The sequence below is a fragment of the Oncorhynchus tshawytscha genome, unplaced genomic scaffold (genome assembly GCF_018296145.1).
Source record: "Oncorhynchus tshawytscha isolate Ot180627B unplaced genomic scaffold, Otsh_v2.0 Un_contig_1711_pilon_pilon, whole genome shotgun sequence".
Taxonomy (NCBI): Eukaryota; Metazoa; Chordata; class Actinopteri; order Salmoniformes; family Salmonidae; genus Oncorhynchus; species Oncorhynchus tshawytscha.
Window position 1 is genome coordinate 307,609 of NW_024609735.1, and position 16,702 is coordinate 324,310.

Here is a 16,702-nt window from a genome sequence, read left to right on the forward strand (position 1 = left end):
TATTTCCGGTGTTTTAACAGTTGTAAAGAGATGGATGGTATCGGGAACACCATGCAGAAGAAGGCTGCGGAGCTCGAGCGCATGGCCGAGGTTCTCGTCACCGGAGAGCAGTTGAGGTAGGAGTGGCTGGCTCGAGCTGAGAGCTCTGTATGATCCTGTTCAAACTGTGTTGCGGCTTTTCAAACAAAGGCGTGAATTGTACCCATTCAAACCAACGCACAAATACAATACATTTTCTGCAATGCCAATGTGTATTGCGTTGTACTGGCCTAGTGCACGCACACAATATGGTTATTTCAAGTCTCAATGGTTGGTTTTTTTTGCATTGTGTAACTGAAAGCCATGCATTCATTCATTCATTGTGGTGTCAATCCGAAGAACACTGCTGCTTGTTTTAGTGGAAGAGAAGTAACACATGCTATTTGTGGAACAGAACACACACCCTTGGCCCATATTAGGGGTGCCATAAAAAAAGCATGATTGAACTAGTGAGATAGCAGGAAGGGACAGCAGTGAGTGTCAACATCAGTGAAATTACTCTTTATAATTGGCATTGAAACGTTTTAACGCCTGTCAGGATGTGTGTGTGTGTGTGTGTGTGTGTGTGTGTGTGTGTGTGTGTGTGTGTGGGGGGGTGTCGCTGTGTGTGGTGTGGGGGGGTTGCTGTGTGTGTGGGTTGCTGTGTGTGTGGTGTGGGGGGTTGCTGTGTGTGGGGTTGTGTGTGTGTGTGTGTGTGGGGGGTTGCTGTGTGTGGGGGGTGTGTGTGTGTGGGGGGTTGCTGTGTGTGTGTGTGTGTGTGGGGGGTTGCTGTGTGTGTGTGTGTGTGTGGGGGTTGCTGTGTGTGTGGGGGGTTGTGTGTGTGTGTGGGGGGGTTGCTGTGTGTGTGGTGGGGTTGCTGTGTGTGTGGGGGTTGCTGTGTGTGTGTGGGGGGTTGTGTGTGTGTGTGTGTGTGGGGGGGTTGTGTGTGTGTGGGGGGGGCTGTGTGTGTGTGGGGGGGGGTGTGTTGTTGCTGTGTGTGTGTGTGTGTGTGTGGGGGGTTGCTGTGTGTGTGGGGGTTGCTGTGTGTGTGTGGGGGGGCTGTGTGTGCTGTGCTGTGTGTGGGGGTTGCTGTGTGTGTGGGGGGGGTTGCTGTGTGTGCTGTGTGTGTGTGGGGGGTTGCTGTGTGGGGGTGGGGGGGTTGCTGTGTGTGTGTGTGTGTGTGGGGGTTGCTGTGTGTGTGGGGGTTGCTGTGTGTGTGGGGGGGGGTTGCTGTGTGGGGGGGTTGCTGTGTGCTGTGTGTGGGGGTTGCTGTGTGTGTTGGGGTGTTGCTGTGTGTGTGTGGGGGGTTGCTGTGTGTGGGGGTTGTTGTGTGTGTGGGGGGTTGCTGTGTGTGTGTGTGTGTTGCTGTGTGTGTGGGGGTTGCTGTGTGGGGTTGCTGTGTGTGTGGGGGGTTGTGTGTGGGGTGTGTGTGTGGGGGGTTGCTGTGTGTGTGTGGGTTGCTGTGTGTGTGTGTGTGTGGGGGGTTGCTGTGTGTGTGTGGGGGGTTGTTGCTGTGTGTGTGTGTGTGTGGGGGTTGCTGTGTGTGTGTGTGTGGGGGGTTGCTGTGTTGCTGTGGTGTGTGTGTGGGGGGTTGCTGTGTGTGTGTGGGGGTGGGTTGCTGTGTGTGGGGGGTTGCTGTGGGTGTGGGGGGTTGCTGTGTGTGTGTGGGGGGTGTGTGGGGTTGCTGTGTGTGTGTGTGTGGGGGGGTTGTGTGTGTGTGGGGGGTTGCTGTGTGTGTGGGGGGTTGCTGTGGGGGGTTGTGTGTGTGTGGGGGGTTGCTGTGTGTGTGTGTGTGTGGGGGGTTGCTGTGTGTGTGTGGGGGGTTGCTGTGTGTGGGGGGGTTGCTGTGTGGGGGGGGGGTTGCTGTGTGTGTGGGGGGGGTTGCTGTGTGTGTGGGGGGTTGTGTGTGTGTGTGGGGGTTTGCTGTGTGTGGGGGGTTTGCTGTGTGTGTGGGGGGTTGCTGTGTGTGTGTGGGGGGGGTGTGTTGCTGTGTGTGTGGGGGTTGCTGTGTGTGGGGGGGTTGCTGTGTGTGTGGGGGGTTGCTGTGTGTGTGTGGGGGTTGTGTGTGTGTGTGTGGGGGGTTGTGTGTGTGTGGGGGGGTTGCTGTGTGTGTGGGGGTGCTGTGTGTGGGGGGGTTGTGTGTGTGTGGGGGGGTTGCTGTGTGTGTGGGGGGGGGGTGTGTGTGTGTGGGGTGTGTGTGTGTGGGGGGTTGCTGTGTGGGGGGTTGCTGTGTGTGTGTGGGGGGGGGGGTGTGTGTGTGTGGGGGGTTGTGTGTGGGGGGTTGCTGTGTGTGTGTGTGTGTGTGGGGGGTTGCTGTGTGTGTGTGTGTGTGTGTGTGTGTGTGTGTGGGGGGTTGCTGTGTGTGTGTGTGTGTGTGTGGGGGGTGTGGTGGGGGTGCTGTGTGTGTGTGGGGGTTGCTGTGTGTGGGGGTTGCTGTGTGTGTGTGTGGGGGGTTGTGTGGGGGGTGTGTGTGTGTGTGTGTGTGTGTGTGTGGGGGGGGTTGCTGTGTGTGTGTGTGTGGTGTGGGGTTGCTGTGTGTGTGTGGGGGGGGTTGCTGTGTGTGTGTGGGGGGTTGCTGTGTGTGTGGGGGGGGTTGCTGTGTGTGTGGGGGTTGTGTGTGTGGGGGGTTGCTGTGTGTGTGTGCTGTGGGGGGTTGCTGTGTGTGTGTGTGGGGGGTTGCTGTGTGTGTGTGGGGGGTTGCTGTGTGTGTGTGTGTGGGGGTTGCTGTGTGTGTGTGTGTGTGGGGGTTGCTGTGTGTGTGTGTGTGGGGGGTTGCTGTGTGTGTGTGTGGGGGGTTGCTGTGTGTGTGTGTGTGTGGGGGGTTGCTGTGTGTGTGTGTGTGGGGGGTTGCTGTGTGTGTGGGGGGTTGTGTGTGTGGGGGGTTGCTGTGTGTGTGTGTGGGGGGTTGCTGTGTGGGGGGTGTGTGTGTGGGGGGGTTGCTGTGTGTGTGGGGGGGTTGTGTGTGTGTGTGTGCTGTGTGTGTGTGTGGGGGGTTGTTGTGTGTGTGTGTGTGTGTGGGGGGTTGCTGTGTGTGTGTGTGTGTGTGTGGGGGGTTGCTGTGTGTGTGTGTGTGGGGGGGTTGTGTGTGTGTGTGTGTGGTGGGGGTTGCTGTGTGTGTGTGGGTGTGTGTGGGGGGTTGCTGTGTGTGTGTGGGGGGTTGCTGTGTGTGGGGGGGGGGTTGCTGTGTGTGTTGTGTGTGTGTGGGGGGTTGTGTGTGTGGGGGGTTGCTGTGTGTGTGGGGGTTGCTGTGTGTTGCTGTGTGGGGGGGGTTGCTGTGTGTGTGGGGGGGGTTGCTGTGTGTGTGGGGGGTTGTGTGTGTGTGTGTGTGCTGTGGGGGGTTGCTGTGTGTGTGTGGTGTGGTGTTGCTGTGTGTGTGTGGGGGGTTGCTGTGTGTGGGGGGTTGCTGTGTGTGTGTGGGGGGTTGCTGTGTGTGTGTGTGTGGGGGGTTGCTGTGTGTGTGTGCTGTGTGTGGGGGCTGTGTGTGTGTGTGTGGGGGGTTTGCTGTGTGTGTGTGGGGGGGGTTTGCTGTGTGTGGGGGGGGTTGCTGTTGTGTGTGTGGGGGGTTGCTTGCTGTGTGTGTGGGGGTTGCTGTGTGTGTGTGTGGGGGTTGCTGTGTGTGTGGGGGGTTGCTGTGTGTGTGTGGGGGGTTGCTGTGTGTGTGTGTGGGGTTGCTGTGGGGGGGGGGGCTGTGTGTGTGTGGGGGGTTGCTGTGTGTGTGCTGTGTGTGTGGGGGGTGTGTGTGGGGGTTGCTGTGTGTGTGTGGGGTGCTGTGTGGGGGTTTGTTGTGTGTGTGTGGGGGTTTGCTGTGTGTGTGTGGGGGGTTGTGTGTGTGTGTGTGTGTGTGGGGGGTTGCTGTGTGTGTGTGTGTGTGGGGGGTTGCTGTGTGTTTGTTTACAGATCTTTATCATCATCATGGTCAAATCATATAGGTCAGTCAATAAACTCAATGTCAGTGTTCCCTATCAGTGGTTCATCTTTGACCCTCTCTAAAGGGTTTTTAACTAGGGCTGTGATAATATCAGTATCACATTTATCTTTCTATGGCAAAAATGAAAACAGGAAGCAGACCAAACTCTTTTTGTCCTTTTTAAAAAACCTGTTGTGTGTAAAATATTGTGTGCTGTAACTTTGAAAATAAATACACGTGTCTCTGAATGACAACATAATGTTTTCCTAAAGAAGTTAAATCTGCTTTATCTGGAACACAATGCCACGATACTAACGAGTATTCTCCCTGGCCCTACTTTTAACCTGCTGCAGCATGGCACAGTACTAGTCTGGTCTCCCTGGCCCTACTTTTAACCTACCACAGTACTAGTCTGGTCTAGTTGGCCCTACTTTTAACCTACCACAGTACTAGTCTGGTCTAGTTGGCCCTACTTTTAACCTACCACAGTACTAGTCTGGTCTAGTTGGCCCTACTTTTAACCTACCACAGTACTAGTCTGGTCTAGTTGGCCCTACTTTTAACCTACCACAGTACTAGTCTGGTCTAGTTGGCCCTACTCTTAACCTACCACAGTACTAGTCTGGTCTAGTTGGCCCTACTCTTAACCTACCACAGTACTAGTCTGGTCTAGTTGGCATGTTTTTCTCCCAACAAACTAATGACCTCATGCTTAATGTAACTAAGAACAGGAAGACTTGTGTCTCTAAATCATATCATTGACTAGAGGTCATCTGGGGATAGGCTATGTCTGCCTCCCAAATGGCCCCCTGTTGCCTTTCTAGTGTAGGGGAATACGGTGCCCTGTCTTAGACATGCCGACACAGATGTTGCTGGCCACTGGCTACCACTAGCTGGGATAATGGGTCACAGCTGAACATAGTGCACCTGCCTCCCTTTGGCCCAGTTGAACAAGAGTACAAGACATGCTGTTGTGCTGAAGATTAGCTCGTAGCTAATCGGCAGGTAGCCTAGTGGTCAGTGTGTTGGGCCAGTAACCGAAAACCGGTTGCTAGATCGAATCCCCGAGTTGACAAGGTAAAAAGCTGTCGTTCTGCCCCTGAACAAGTTAACCCACTGTTCCCCTGAACAAGTTAACCCACTGTTCCCCTGAACAAGTTAACCCACTGTTCCCTGGTAGGCCATCATTGTAAATGAGACTCTGTTCTTAACTGAATTGCCTAGTTAAATAAATACAAACCTAAACATTATAACGGGACATACGCTTCCTTGGATTCTGTAGTGTTAGAATGGTATTTTTGTCCCCTGGCTTTATAATTCTAGTGAGGAAACCAAGCCGTGTGGATTCATGGCAGGTTGCCCTGTGGGTTTAGGTTACTCTCTACATAGTGCACTACTTTGACGAGAGCCCTATAGGGCCTCGAGGCTCGGACTGAGCTGCCAAATCGAATCCAGGAGACATTAGACAGTAGTAGATTCTACAGAGACCTCTAATCCAGGACACGCTAGACAGTAGTAGATTCTACAGAGACCTCTAATCCAGGAGACAGTAGTAGATTCTACAGAGACCTCTAATCCAGGAGACGCTAGACAGTAGTAGATTCTACAGAGACTTCTAATCCAGTTGACGCTAGACAGTAGTAGATTCTACAGAGACCTGTAATCCAGGAGACTCTAGACAGTAGTAGATTCTACAGAGACCTCTAATCCAGGAGACGCTAGACAGTAGTAGATTCTACAGAGTCCTCTAATCCAGGAGACGCTAGACAGTAGTAGATTCTACAGAGACCTCTAATCCAGGAGACGCTAGACAGTAGTAGATTCTACAGAGACCTCTAATCCAGGAGACGCTAGACAGTAGTAGATTCTAGAGAGACCTCTAATCCAGGAGACGCTAGACAGTAGTAGATTCTAGAGATCTCTAATCCAGGAGACAGTAGTAGATTTTACAGAGACCTCTAATCCAGGAGACAGTAGTAGATTTTACAGAGACCTCTAATCCAGGAGACAGTAGTAGATTCTACAGAGACCTCTAATCCAGGAGACGCTAGACAGTAGTAGATTCTACAGAGACCTCTAATCCAGGAGACGCTAGACAGTAGTAGATTCTACAGAGACTTCTGATCCAGTTGACGCTAGACAGTAGTAGATTCTACAGAGACCTGTAATCCAGGAGACTCTAGACAGTAGTAGATTCTACAGAGACCTCTAATCCAGGAGACGCTAGACAGTAGTAGATTCTACAGAGACCTCTAATCCAGGAGACGCTAGACAGTAGTAGATTCTACAGAGACCTCTAATCCAGGAGACAGTAGTAGATTCTACAGAGACCTCTAATCCAGGAGACAGTAGTAGATTCTACAGAGACCTCTAATCCAGGAGACAGTAGTAGATTCTACAGAGACCTCTAATCCAGGAGACAGTAGTAGATTCTACAGAGACCTCTAATCCAGGAGACAGTAGTAGATTCTACAGAGACCTCTAATCCAGGAGACAGTAGTAGATTCTACAGAGACCTCTAATCCAGGAGACAGTAGTAGATTCTACAGAGACCTCTAATCCAGGAGACAGTAGTAGATTCTACAGAGACCTCTAATCCAGGAGACGCTAGACAGTAGTAGATTCTACAGAGACCTCTAATCCAGGAGACAGTAGTAGATTCTACAGAGACCTCTAATCCAGGACACGCTAGACAGTAGTAGATTCTACAGAGACCTCTAATCCAGGACACGCTAGACAGTAGTAGATTCTACAGAGACCTCTAATCCAGGAGACAGTAGTAGATTCTACAGAGACCTCTAATCCAGGACACGCTAGACAGTAGTAGATTCTACAGAGACCTCTAATCCAGGAGACACTGCTGTCTTTTGTCATCTTCGTACTGAAAGAGGAGCCAGAATACACAAGGAACCCAGAGTGTGTAAAGAGTTCTTGTTCTATCCTGTCTGTCTGCTGAGGCCTGGGACATTTATTCAACTGTGCATTTAATGACCTGGACAGACACTCCAAATCACTCAGACCTGACTGATTTATATGACGTGCACCACCTACATAACAGCCCCTTATACATACTGAGGTATCAGTTTAAAAAACGGTTAATTGTTCATTTTTTGACTGTTTCAGTTAATTTTTAATGAGGACACCTGTCAAATTTTATTTGAAGTGCACCACCTACATAAGAACTTCTAAATCTCTTCATCCATCCTCCTCAGACCTGTCTACTTTATCCCTCTGTCCATCCTCCTCAGACCTGTCTACTTTAGGGCATACAAACCGTATGCAGTCAAACGTTTGAAAACACCTACTCATTCAAGGGTTTTTTATTTTCACTATTTTCAAGACATCAAAACTATGAAATAACACGCATGAAATTGTGTAGTAACGAAAAAAAGTGTTTTATATTCTAGATTCTTCAAAGTAGACACCCTTTGCCTTCATGACATCTTTGCACACTCTTGGCATTCTCTCAACCAGCTTCACCTGGAATGCTTTTCCAACAGTCTTGAAGAAGTTCCCACAAATGCTGAGCACTTTGTTGGCTGCTTTTCCTTCACGCTGCGGTCCAACTCATCCCAAACCATCTCAATATGGGTTGGGGTCAGGTGATTGTGGAGGCCAGGTCATCTGATGCAGCACTCCATCACTATCTTTCTTGGTCAAATAGCCCTTACACAGCCTGGAGGTGTGTGTTGGATCGTTGTCCTATCGAAAAAAACTAATGATAGTCCCACTAAGCCCAAACCAGATGGCGGATGGCGTATCGCTGCAGAATGCTGTGGTAGCCATGCTGGTTAAGTGTGTCTTAAGTTCTAAATAAATCAGACAGTGTCACCAGGAAAGCACCATCACACCATAACACCTCCTCCTCCATGCTTTACGGTGGGAAATACACATGTGGAGATCATCTGTTCACCCACACCATCACACCTCCTCCTCCATGCTTTACGGTGTGAAATACACATGCAGAGATCATCCGTTCACCTACTCTGCGTCTCATAATGACACAGTGGTTGGATCCAAAACTCTCAATTTTGGACTCATCAGACCAAAAGACAGATTTCCACCGGTCTAATGTCCATTACTCGTGTTTCTTGGCCCAAGAAAGTCTCTTCTTCTTATTGGTGTCCTTTTAGTAGTGTTTTTCTTGCAGCAATTCGACCATGAAGGCCTGATTCACACAGTCTCTGAACAGCTGATGTTGAGATGTGTCTGTTACTTGAACTCTGTAGCATTTATTTGGGCTGCAATTTGATGCTGGTAACTCTAATGAACTTAATCTTCAGCAGCAGAGGTAACTCTGGGTCTTCCATTCCTGTGGTGGTCCTCATGAGAGACAGTTTCATCATAGCGCTTGATGGGTTTTGCGACTGCACTTCAAAAAGCTTTCAAAGTTCTTGAAATTGTCTGACCTCCATGTCTTCAAGTAATGATGGTCTGTCGTTTCTCTTTGCTTATTTGAGCTGTTCTTGCCATAATATGGACTTAGCCATATTTGGTAAAAGACCATCTTCTGTATACCACCCCTACCTTGTCACAACACAACTGATTGGCTCAAACACAGTAAGAAGGAAAGAAATTCCAGAAATTACCTTAACAAGGCACACCTGTTAATTGAAATGCATTCCAGGTGACTACCTGGAGAGAATGCCTACAGTGTGCAATGCTGTCATCAAGGCAAAGGGTAGCTAATTTGAAGAACATCAAATATATTTTGATTTAACACTTTTTTGGTTACTACATGATTCCATATGCGTTCTGTCATAGTTTTGATGTCTTCACTATTATTCAACAATGTAGAAAATATATATATATATTTTTTTAACTGAAATGAGTAGGTGTATCCAAACTTATGTAGGTACAGTGCTTGTCATAAGGAAATCATAACACAATCCTAATTCATCCATCCACATCCTCCTCAGACCTGTCTGTCGGATGTCCTACCCGCCAACACTTTATCTGAGGAGCAAAACCTACTAGGTTACACAGAGGCTTCATAACACATCGATAATCCCTACACACTGCACTCGTAAGCAGAATGCTCTGAATATCCTCGTTACATAACTTCAAATGAACAATTTTTAAAATGAAGAATATAAAACAAGTGTAACTTGTTGACTTGAAAAGGGAAGAAAAGAAGAAAATAAACAGCCAATACTGTGAGTCAGCATGCTGTTGTGTCACTGACTATCTAACATAACCACAGTTCAGAGGCCACCAATGTGCACCACACTGTTTGGTTGTTGTCACTTCCTCTTGGAGACAACTACCAAGAAACTGGAACACGTGCTACGAATTCACAACACATGTACATGCATGTCCTTCCTGAGAGAACATGGAGTACAAACCAGTGACCGAACAGCCAACGCTGTGCTATAAGAGACTGTACAGGAGAGGGGGAGTGTGTGTGTGTGTGTGTGTGTGTGTACATAATGACATTTGTAATGTCTTTATTCTTTTGGAACATCTGTGAGTGTAATGTTTGTTTTATTTCACGTTTGTATATTATATATTTCACTTGCGTTGGCAACGTTAACACATGTTTTCCATGCTAACAAAGACCCTTGAATTGAGAGAGGGAGAGCGGTATGTCACTAGGCAACATAATTGTGTAGATACAGTTACAACACATGACGGAGAGAGAGAGAAGCTACACTACTGTATATCAATAGCCTGACGTTGTGTTGTTCCACAGACGATGTAAGAATAGTCTACATTATTAGCTGTAGGCCTTGTCTTTTCCTGAACATGTGTACTGTAGTTATAGGATAGAGGGGGAGAGGCTACAGTTTGTCAATAGCCTGACGTTGTGTTGTTCGTTCCACAGGCTGCGTCTCCATGAAGGGAAGGTGGTTAAGGACCGCAGACATCACCTGAGGACGTATCCCAACTGCTTTGTGGCCAAGGAGCTGATCGACTGGCTGCTGGAGCACAAGGAGGCGTCAGACAGAGACACGGCCATTAAGATCATGCAGAAACTCCTGGATCAAAGCATCATCCATCACGGTAGGGCCTTCTGACATGACCAGACACGTCTGGGCTGTGTTCATTCGGAAACAAATGGAAGTAAATGGACTGAAACGGGGAGAGATTTCCTGGACCTGTCCAATAAGAAATGCTCATTTTTCGTTTTCCATTGCTAAGCATTTGTTGATGGTGTGCCCTAATTAATACTCCTCTGAGATTGGGTATTTCTGGGAACAGACAGATCCTGCTTCTCTACAGTCTTCAAATACAAATGTATTCGTCACATGCGCCTCACAGTGAAATGCTTACTTACGAGCCCCTAACCAGCAATGCAGTTTAAAAAAATATGGATAAGAATAAGAAATAAAAGTAACAAGTAATTAAAGAGTAAAATAACAATAACAAACCTGCTTCTCTACAGTCTTCTGACATGACTTCCATCTGGTTGTCATTCATTAGGGCACTCAACAGAATGTTCTGCATCAGGCTGGTTTGTTTTTCTGAATGCTGATAGTCCCTGCCTGTTTCAAACGTGGGTTTGGTTTGTTTTTCTGAATGCTGATAGTCCCTGCCTGTTTCAAACGTGGGTTTGGTTTGTTTTTCTGAATGCTGATAGTCCCTGCCTGTTTCAAACGTGGGTTTGGTTTGTTTTTCTGAATGCTGATAGTCCCTGCCTGTTTCAAACGTGGGTTTGGTTTGTTTTTCTGAATGCTGATAGTCCCTGCCTGTTTCAAACGTGTTTTGTTTAGTACCTAATGTTCTTCCATTTTTAATGTGAAGAGACGAATCCTCTGTCTCTCTCTCTCTCCTCTCTCCTATGTCTCTCTCTCTCTCTCCTGTCTCTCTCTAGTTGGTTGTCTTTCTCTCAGCCAGTCTGGATGTAGCCTAGCACAACAATGTCTTGTTGAAGGTTTATTTATATATATATACTGTATGTCAAGGATACACTGTGTGTAGCTGCTGTCTGATGACTTATGAGTTTCCAGAAAGTGGAGTAGCTAACATAACACTTTAAACTCAGACCTCACCACTCAAAGAACAGCAAAGTGCTTCATTTGGCAAATTTCGTTCACTTCTGAGGATTGACAGGCGCTGGGTTGTCGAAACGTAATGGCATTAGTAACTACAAAGCTTTCTGGTAAACTCGCCTCTGTTTAGTGGGCTGTTAGTGTGGAGGAAAAGAGGAGGCCATTAGCAGTTAGCTAACTCAGCTCTGTTTAGTGGGGGGAAAAGAGGAGGCCATTAGCAGTTAGCTAACTCAGCTCTGTTTAGTGGGCTGTCAGTGTGGGGGAAAAGAGGAGGCCATTAGCAGTTAGCAAACTCAGCTCTGTTTAGTGGGCTGTTAGTGTGGGGGAAAAGAGGAGGCCATTAGCAGTTAGCTAACTCAGCTCTGTTTAGTGGGCTGTTCAGCTCTGTGTGGGGGAAAAGAGGAGGCCATTAGCAGTTAGCTAACTCAGCTCTGTTTAGTGGGTTGTTAGTGTGGGGGAAAAGAGGAGGCCATTAGCAGTTAGCTAACTCAGCTCTGTTTAGTGGGCAGTTGTAACTCAGCTCTGTTTAGTGGGGGAAAAGAGGAGGCCATTAGCAGTTAGCTAACTCAGCTCTGTTTAGTAGCAGGGCTGTTCTGTAGTGGGGGAAAAGAGGAGGCCATTAGCAGTTAGCTAACTCAGCTCTGTTTAGTGGGGGAAAAGAGGAGGCCATTAGCAGTTAGCTAACTCAGCTCTGTTTAGTGTCAGTGTGGGGGAAAAGAGGAGGCCATTAGCAGTTAGCTAACTCAGCTCTGTTTAGTGGGCTGTCAGTGTGGGGGGGGAGAATATGACGCAATTATCAGTTCACTAAATGTAAACAAACATTGTTCCTCTTTTTGTGTTGCAGTTTGTGACGAGCACAAGGAGTTCAAAGACATGAAACTGTTCTATCGCTTCAGGAAAGACGACGGGACGTTTCCGTTGGACAACGAAGCCAAGGTCTTCATGAGGGGACAACGGATATATGAAAAGTGGGTTATCAATTCAATGAACCCAGAGTGGCTTTTTGTTCTGTTGATGGCGGGAGAAATGTTATCCAGGGGGAAAAACCAAGTAAAAAGCTTTCTCATTACAGCGAGTGCTTACTTGTTATATACAATCAATGAAATATGTTCTGAACAGTATTATTTTTAGGGTGTAGGCATCCTGTTTGTGTTGTTGTTACCAGTCTAGTACATGGTGTTGTTCAGCAGGCAGGCGAGAGTGGTTAGAGTCTAATAGTTTCCATAGAAACTCCCTCCTCAACCAGATAGATCTCGTTCAGTCACTCTGTCTGTCTGAAGAAAATGGTCTCCCAGTTTAAAAAGAAGATGGAGAACAAGCTATGAAGGATAAATACTGGAGTTTTGGTACAGGTACAGACAACGAGCTATGAAGGATAAATACTGGAGTTTTGGTGCAGGTACAGACAACTAGCTATGAAGGAAAAATACTGGAGTTTTGGTGCAGGTACAGACAACGAGCTATGAAGGATAAATACTGGAGTTTTGGTGCAGGTACAGACAACTAGCTATGAAGGATAAATACTGGAGTTTTGGTGCAGGTACAGACAACTAGCTATGAAGGATAAATACTGGAGTTTTGGTGCAGGTACAGACAACGAGCTATGAAGGATAAATACTGGAGTTTTGGTGCAGGTACAGACAACGAGCTATGAAGGATAAATACTGGAGTTTTGGTGCAGGTACAGACAACTAGCTATGAAGGAAAAATACTGGAGTTTTGGTGCAGGTACAGACAACGAGCTATGAAGGATAAATACTGGAGTTTTGGTGCAGGTACAGACAACTAGCTATGAAGGATAAATACTGGAGCAGGTACTAGCTATGAAGGATAAATACTGGAGTTTTGGTGCAGGTACAGACAACTAGCTATGAAGGATAAATACTGGAGTTTTGGTGCAGGTACAGACAACGAGCTATGAAGGATAAATACTGGAGTTTTGGTGCAGGTACAGACAACTAGCTATGAAGGATAAATACTGGAGTTTTGGTGCAGGTACAGACAACTAGCTATGAAGGATAAATACTGGAGTTTTGGTGCAGGTACAGCCAACTGGCACAAAAATAATAGTGCGTTATTATCAATAATATAATCAAAACAATTCGATACAATATTTTGTCAAATGAATAATATCACTAAATCAAACCCCAGTCGCCAAGGGGGATGAGTGGTCTGGAGTTGGCTGCATTACTGCTAGACCAGACTCCAGGACATTAGCAAGAGGGATGAGTTGGCTGCATTACTGCTAGACCAGACTCCATGACATTAGCAAGGGGGATGAGTGGTCTGGAGTTGGCTGCATTACTGCTAGACCAGACTCCAGGACATTAGCAAGAGGGATGAGTTGGCTGCATTACTGCTAGACCAGACTCCAGGACATTAGCAAGAGGGATGAGTGTTCTGGAGTTGGCTGCATTACTGCCAGACCAGACTCCAGGACAGTAGCAAGGGGGGTGAGTTGGCTGCATTACTGCTAGACCAGACTCCAGGACAGTAGCAAGGGGGATGAGTTGGCTGCATTACTGCTAGACCAGACTCCAGGACAGTAGCAAGGGGGATGAGTTGGCTGCATTACTGCTAGACCAGACTCCAGGACATTAGCAAGGGGGATGAGTTGGCTGCATTACTGCCAGACCAGACTCCAGGACAGTAGCAAGGGGGATGAGTTGGCTGCATTACTGCTAGACCAGACTCCATGGCATTAGCAAGGGGGATGAGTGGTCTGGAGTTGGCTGCATTACTGCTAGACCAGACTCCAGGACATTAGCAAGAGGGATGAGTGTTCTGGAGTTGGCTGCATTACTGCTAGACCAGACTCCAGGACATTAGCAAGGGGGATGAGTTGGCTGCATTACTGCTAGACCAGTTTCCAGGACATTAGCAAGGGGGATGAGTTGGCTGCATTACTGCTAGACCAGACTCCAGGACATTAGCAAGGGGATGAGTGGTCTGGAGTTGGCTGCATTACTGCTAGACCAGACTCCAGGACATTAGCAAGAGGGATGAGTGTTCTGGAGTTGGCTGCATTACTGCTAGACCAGACTCCAGGACATTAGCAAGGGGGATGAGTTGGCTGCATTACTGCTAGACCAGTTTCCAGGACATTAGCAAGGATGAGTTGGCTGCATTACTGCTAGACCAGACTCCAGGACATTAGCAAAGGGGGATGAGTTGGCTGCATTACTGCTAGACCAGACTCCAGGACATTAGCAAGGGGATGAGTGGTCTGGAGTTGGCTGCATTACTGCTAGACCAGACTCCAGGACATTAGCAAGGGGGATGAGTTGGCTGCATTACTGCTAGACCAGTCTCCAGGACATTAGAAAGGGGGATGAGTTGGCTGCATTACTGCTAGACCAGACTCCAGGACATTAGCAAGGGGGATGAGTTGGCTGCATTACTGCTAGACCAGACTCCAGGACATTAGCAAGGGGGATGAGTTGGCTGCATTACTGCTAGACCAGACTCCAGGACATTAGCAAGGGGGATGAGTTGGCTGCATTACTGCTAGACCAGACTCCAGGACATTAGCAGACAGAACATTCTAGCAGCATAGCAACATGCTGTTTGATTTGATATGCAATTTGTAGTTGGACCGTATCAAATGTAATTCATTCAGGGTGGTTTCTATGGAATGGACCTTTCCTGGTCTCTTTGTAGTGTTTATTTAACCAGGTAGACCAGTTGAGAACAAGTTCTCATTTACAACTGCGACCTGGCCAAGGTAAAGCAAAGAAGTGCGACACAAACAACAACACAGAGTTACACATGGAATAAACAAACATACAGTCAATAATACAACAGAAATTCTATACACAGTGTGTGCAAATGTAGTAAGGTTATGGAGGTAAGGCAATAAATAGGCCATGGTGGCGAAATAATTACAATTTAGCAATTAACACTGGAGTGATGGATGTGCAGATGATGACGTGCAAGTAGAGATACTGGGGTGCAAAAGAGCAAAAGGTAAATGCTTTGTTACAATGTGCTAACTGACAACGTAAAACCTCCACTCATGACAGAGACAGTATGTTGAAATTCACCTTCAGGCATCTTGTATTGGCTGCTACTACCTAACTTACTACGCCGTAAGAATGCAAGTGTCTCTCTCTTAGTTTTTTCTTTATTTAAGGCTAGCCCCTCTTCTGTCTGCTCAGGCTCGCCTGCCTGCCCCCTCTGCTCAGGCTCGCCTCCCTGCCCCCTCTCCTCAGGCTGGCCTCCCTGCCCCCTCTGCTCAGGCTGGTCTCCCTGCCTCCTCCCCTCGGGCTGGCCTCCCTGCCCCCTCCCCTCGGGCTGGCCTCCCTGCCCCCTCCCCTCGGGCTGGCCTCCCTGCCCCCTCCCCCGGGCTGGCCTCCCTGCCCCCTCCCCTCGGGCTGGCCTCCCTGCCCCCTCTGCTCAGGCTGGCCTCCCTGCCCCCTCTGCTCAGGCTGGCCTCCCTGCCCCCTCTGCTCAGGCTGGCCTCCCTGCCCCATCTCCTCGGGCTGGCCTCCCTGCCCCATCTCCTCGGGCTGGCCTCCCTGCCCTCTCCCCTCTCCTTATGATGGTGCTGTGTTTTCATTACATTTTCAATTCAGATTGAATTTCACTAGGACATCATGACGTTGTAAATTACACTTGTTTTTGCAGTTTTACACGCCTGCAGAATGTAGGTCTAGTGCCTCTCTAGTTCGGTAATACTCTGTGACTGTGTCTGTGTTGTAGCTATCTGCCAACTCCACAGCAACCTTCTTTGTGCCAGCTCCTGCTCCAGTCCCTGTGGTGGTTGAGCCAGCCTCCCCCTGAGGGGTGTGTGTGTGTGGCGTAACCGGAAGACAGGCAGGGCCAGTGTTAGGGTGTATTTATGTAGTCACCATGGTAGAGGGACACACAGCCTGGTTTAGTGGAAGTATGCAGGCTACACCTCATCAGACTAGAGACTCAAACAAGCACAGCTACAAACAAACCACCTGTGTGTGTGTGTGTGTGTCCTGGAATCCCAGCCCAAGTTCCCAGTACAGGAAGAGCTGTTGTATGGTTGTGCACAGTCTCGAAACAACAGGGGGGGAGTCAACAGGAACAATCTCAAGGCGATATTTAACCTCCTTGTTTGACTATTGTCTTCCTGCCTGAACAACCAGGGTGAAGATAAACTTCAGTTCCTGGTTGTCTGGTAAATGGGCCTGTAGTGTTTAGAGGGTGGTGAAGGAACCCTTTTTAGAGAATCAACAAAGCGAACCTTTCCTTCTCACAACGAGCAGGGTGGTCTCGGCCCTGAGCCCAGACCTGTGTGGTGTTAATGGTGGCGACTGCGTCCTCGTTCCTCCTTCACAAGCAGTTCAACCATAATGTTTCCACTTGTCTCATTTGAAGGAGTTGTGACGTCTACAGTGGTAATTAAACATGGGGAATTCTACAGTGGTAATTAAACATGGGGAAGTCTACAGTGGTAATTAAACATGGGGAAGTCTAGTGGTAATTAAACATGGGGAAGTCTAGTGGTAATTAAACATGGGGAAGTCTACAGTGGTAATTAAACATGGGGAAGTCTACAGTGGTAATTAAACATGGGGAAGTCTACAGTGGTAATTAAACATGGGGAAGTCTACAGTGGTAATTAAACATGGGGAAGTCTACAGTGGTAATTAAACATGGGGAAGTCAGTGGGGGAAGTCTAAACATGGGGAAGTGGTAATTAAACATGGGGAAGTCTACAGTGGTAATTAAACATGGGGAAGTCTACAGTGGTAATTAAACATGGGGAAGTCTACAGTGGTAATTAAACATGGGGAAGTCTACAGTGGTAATT

At 48.0% G+C, this 16,702-nt stretch overlaps 1 protein-coding gene across 7 annotated transcripts in view; it reads left to right on the forward strand.

Moving 5' to 3' along the window:
- The window catches only part of deptor (DEP domain containing MTOR-interacting protein), a gene marked incomplete at its 3' end in the record, with an annotated part of 60,180 nt that overhangs the window by 2,295 nt on the left and 41,183 nt on the right, over positions 1 to 16,702 (forward strand). For all 7 annotated transcript variants that reach the window (XM_042317368.1, XM_042317369.1, XM_042317367.1 and 4 more), the window contains 3 exon segments: positions 21 to 116; positions 9,750 to 9,928; positions 11,762 to 11,885. In XM_042317368.1, coding sequence (XP_042173302.1) covers positions 21 to 116; positions 9,750 to 9,928; positions 11,762 to 11,885 — 399 coding nt within the window.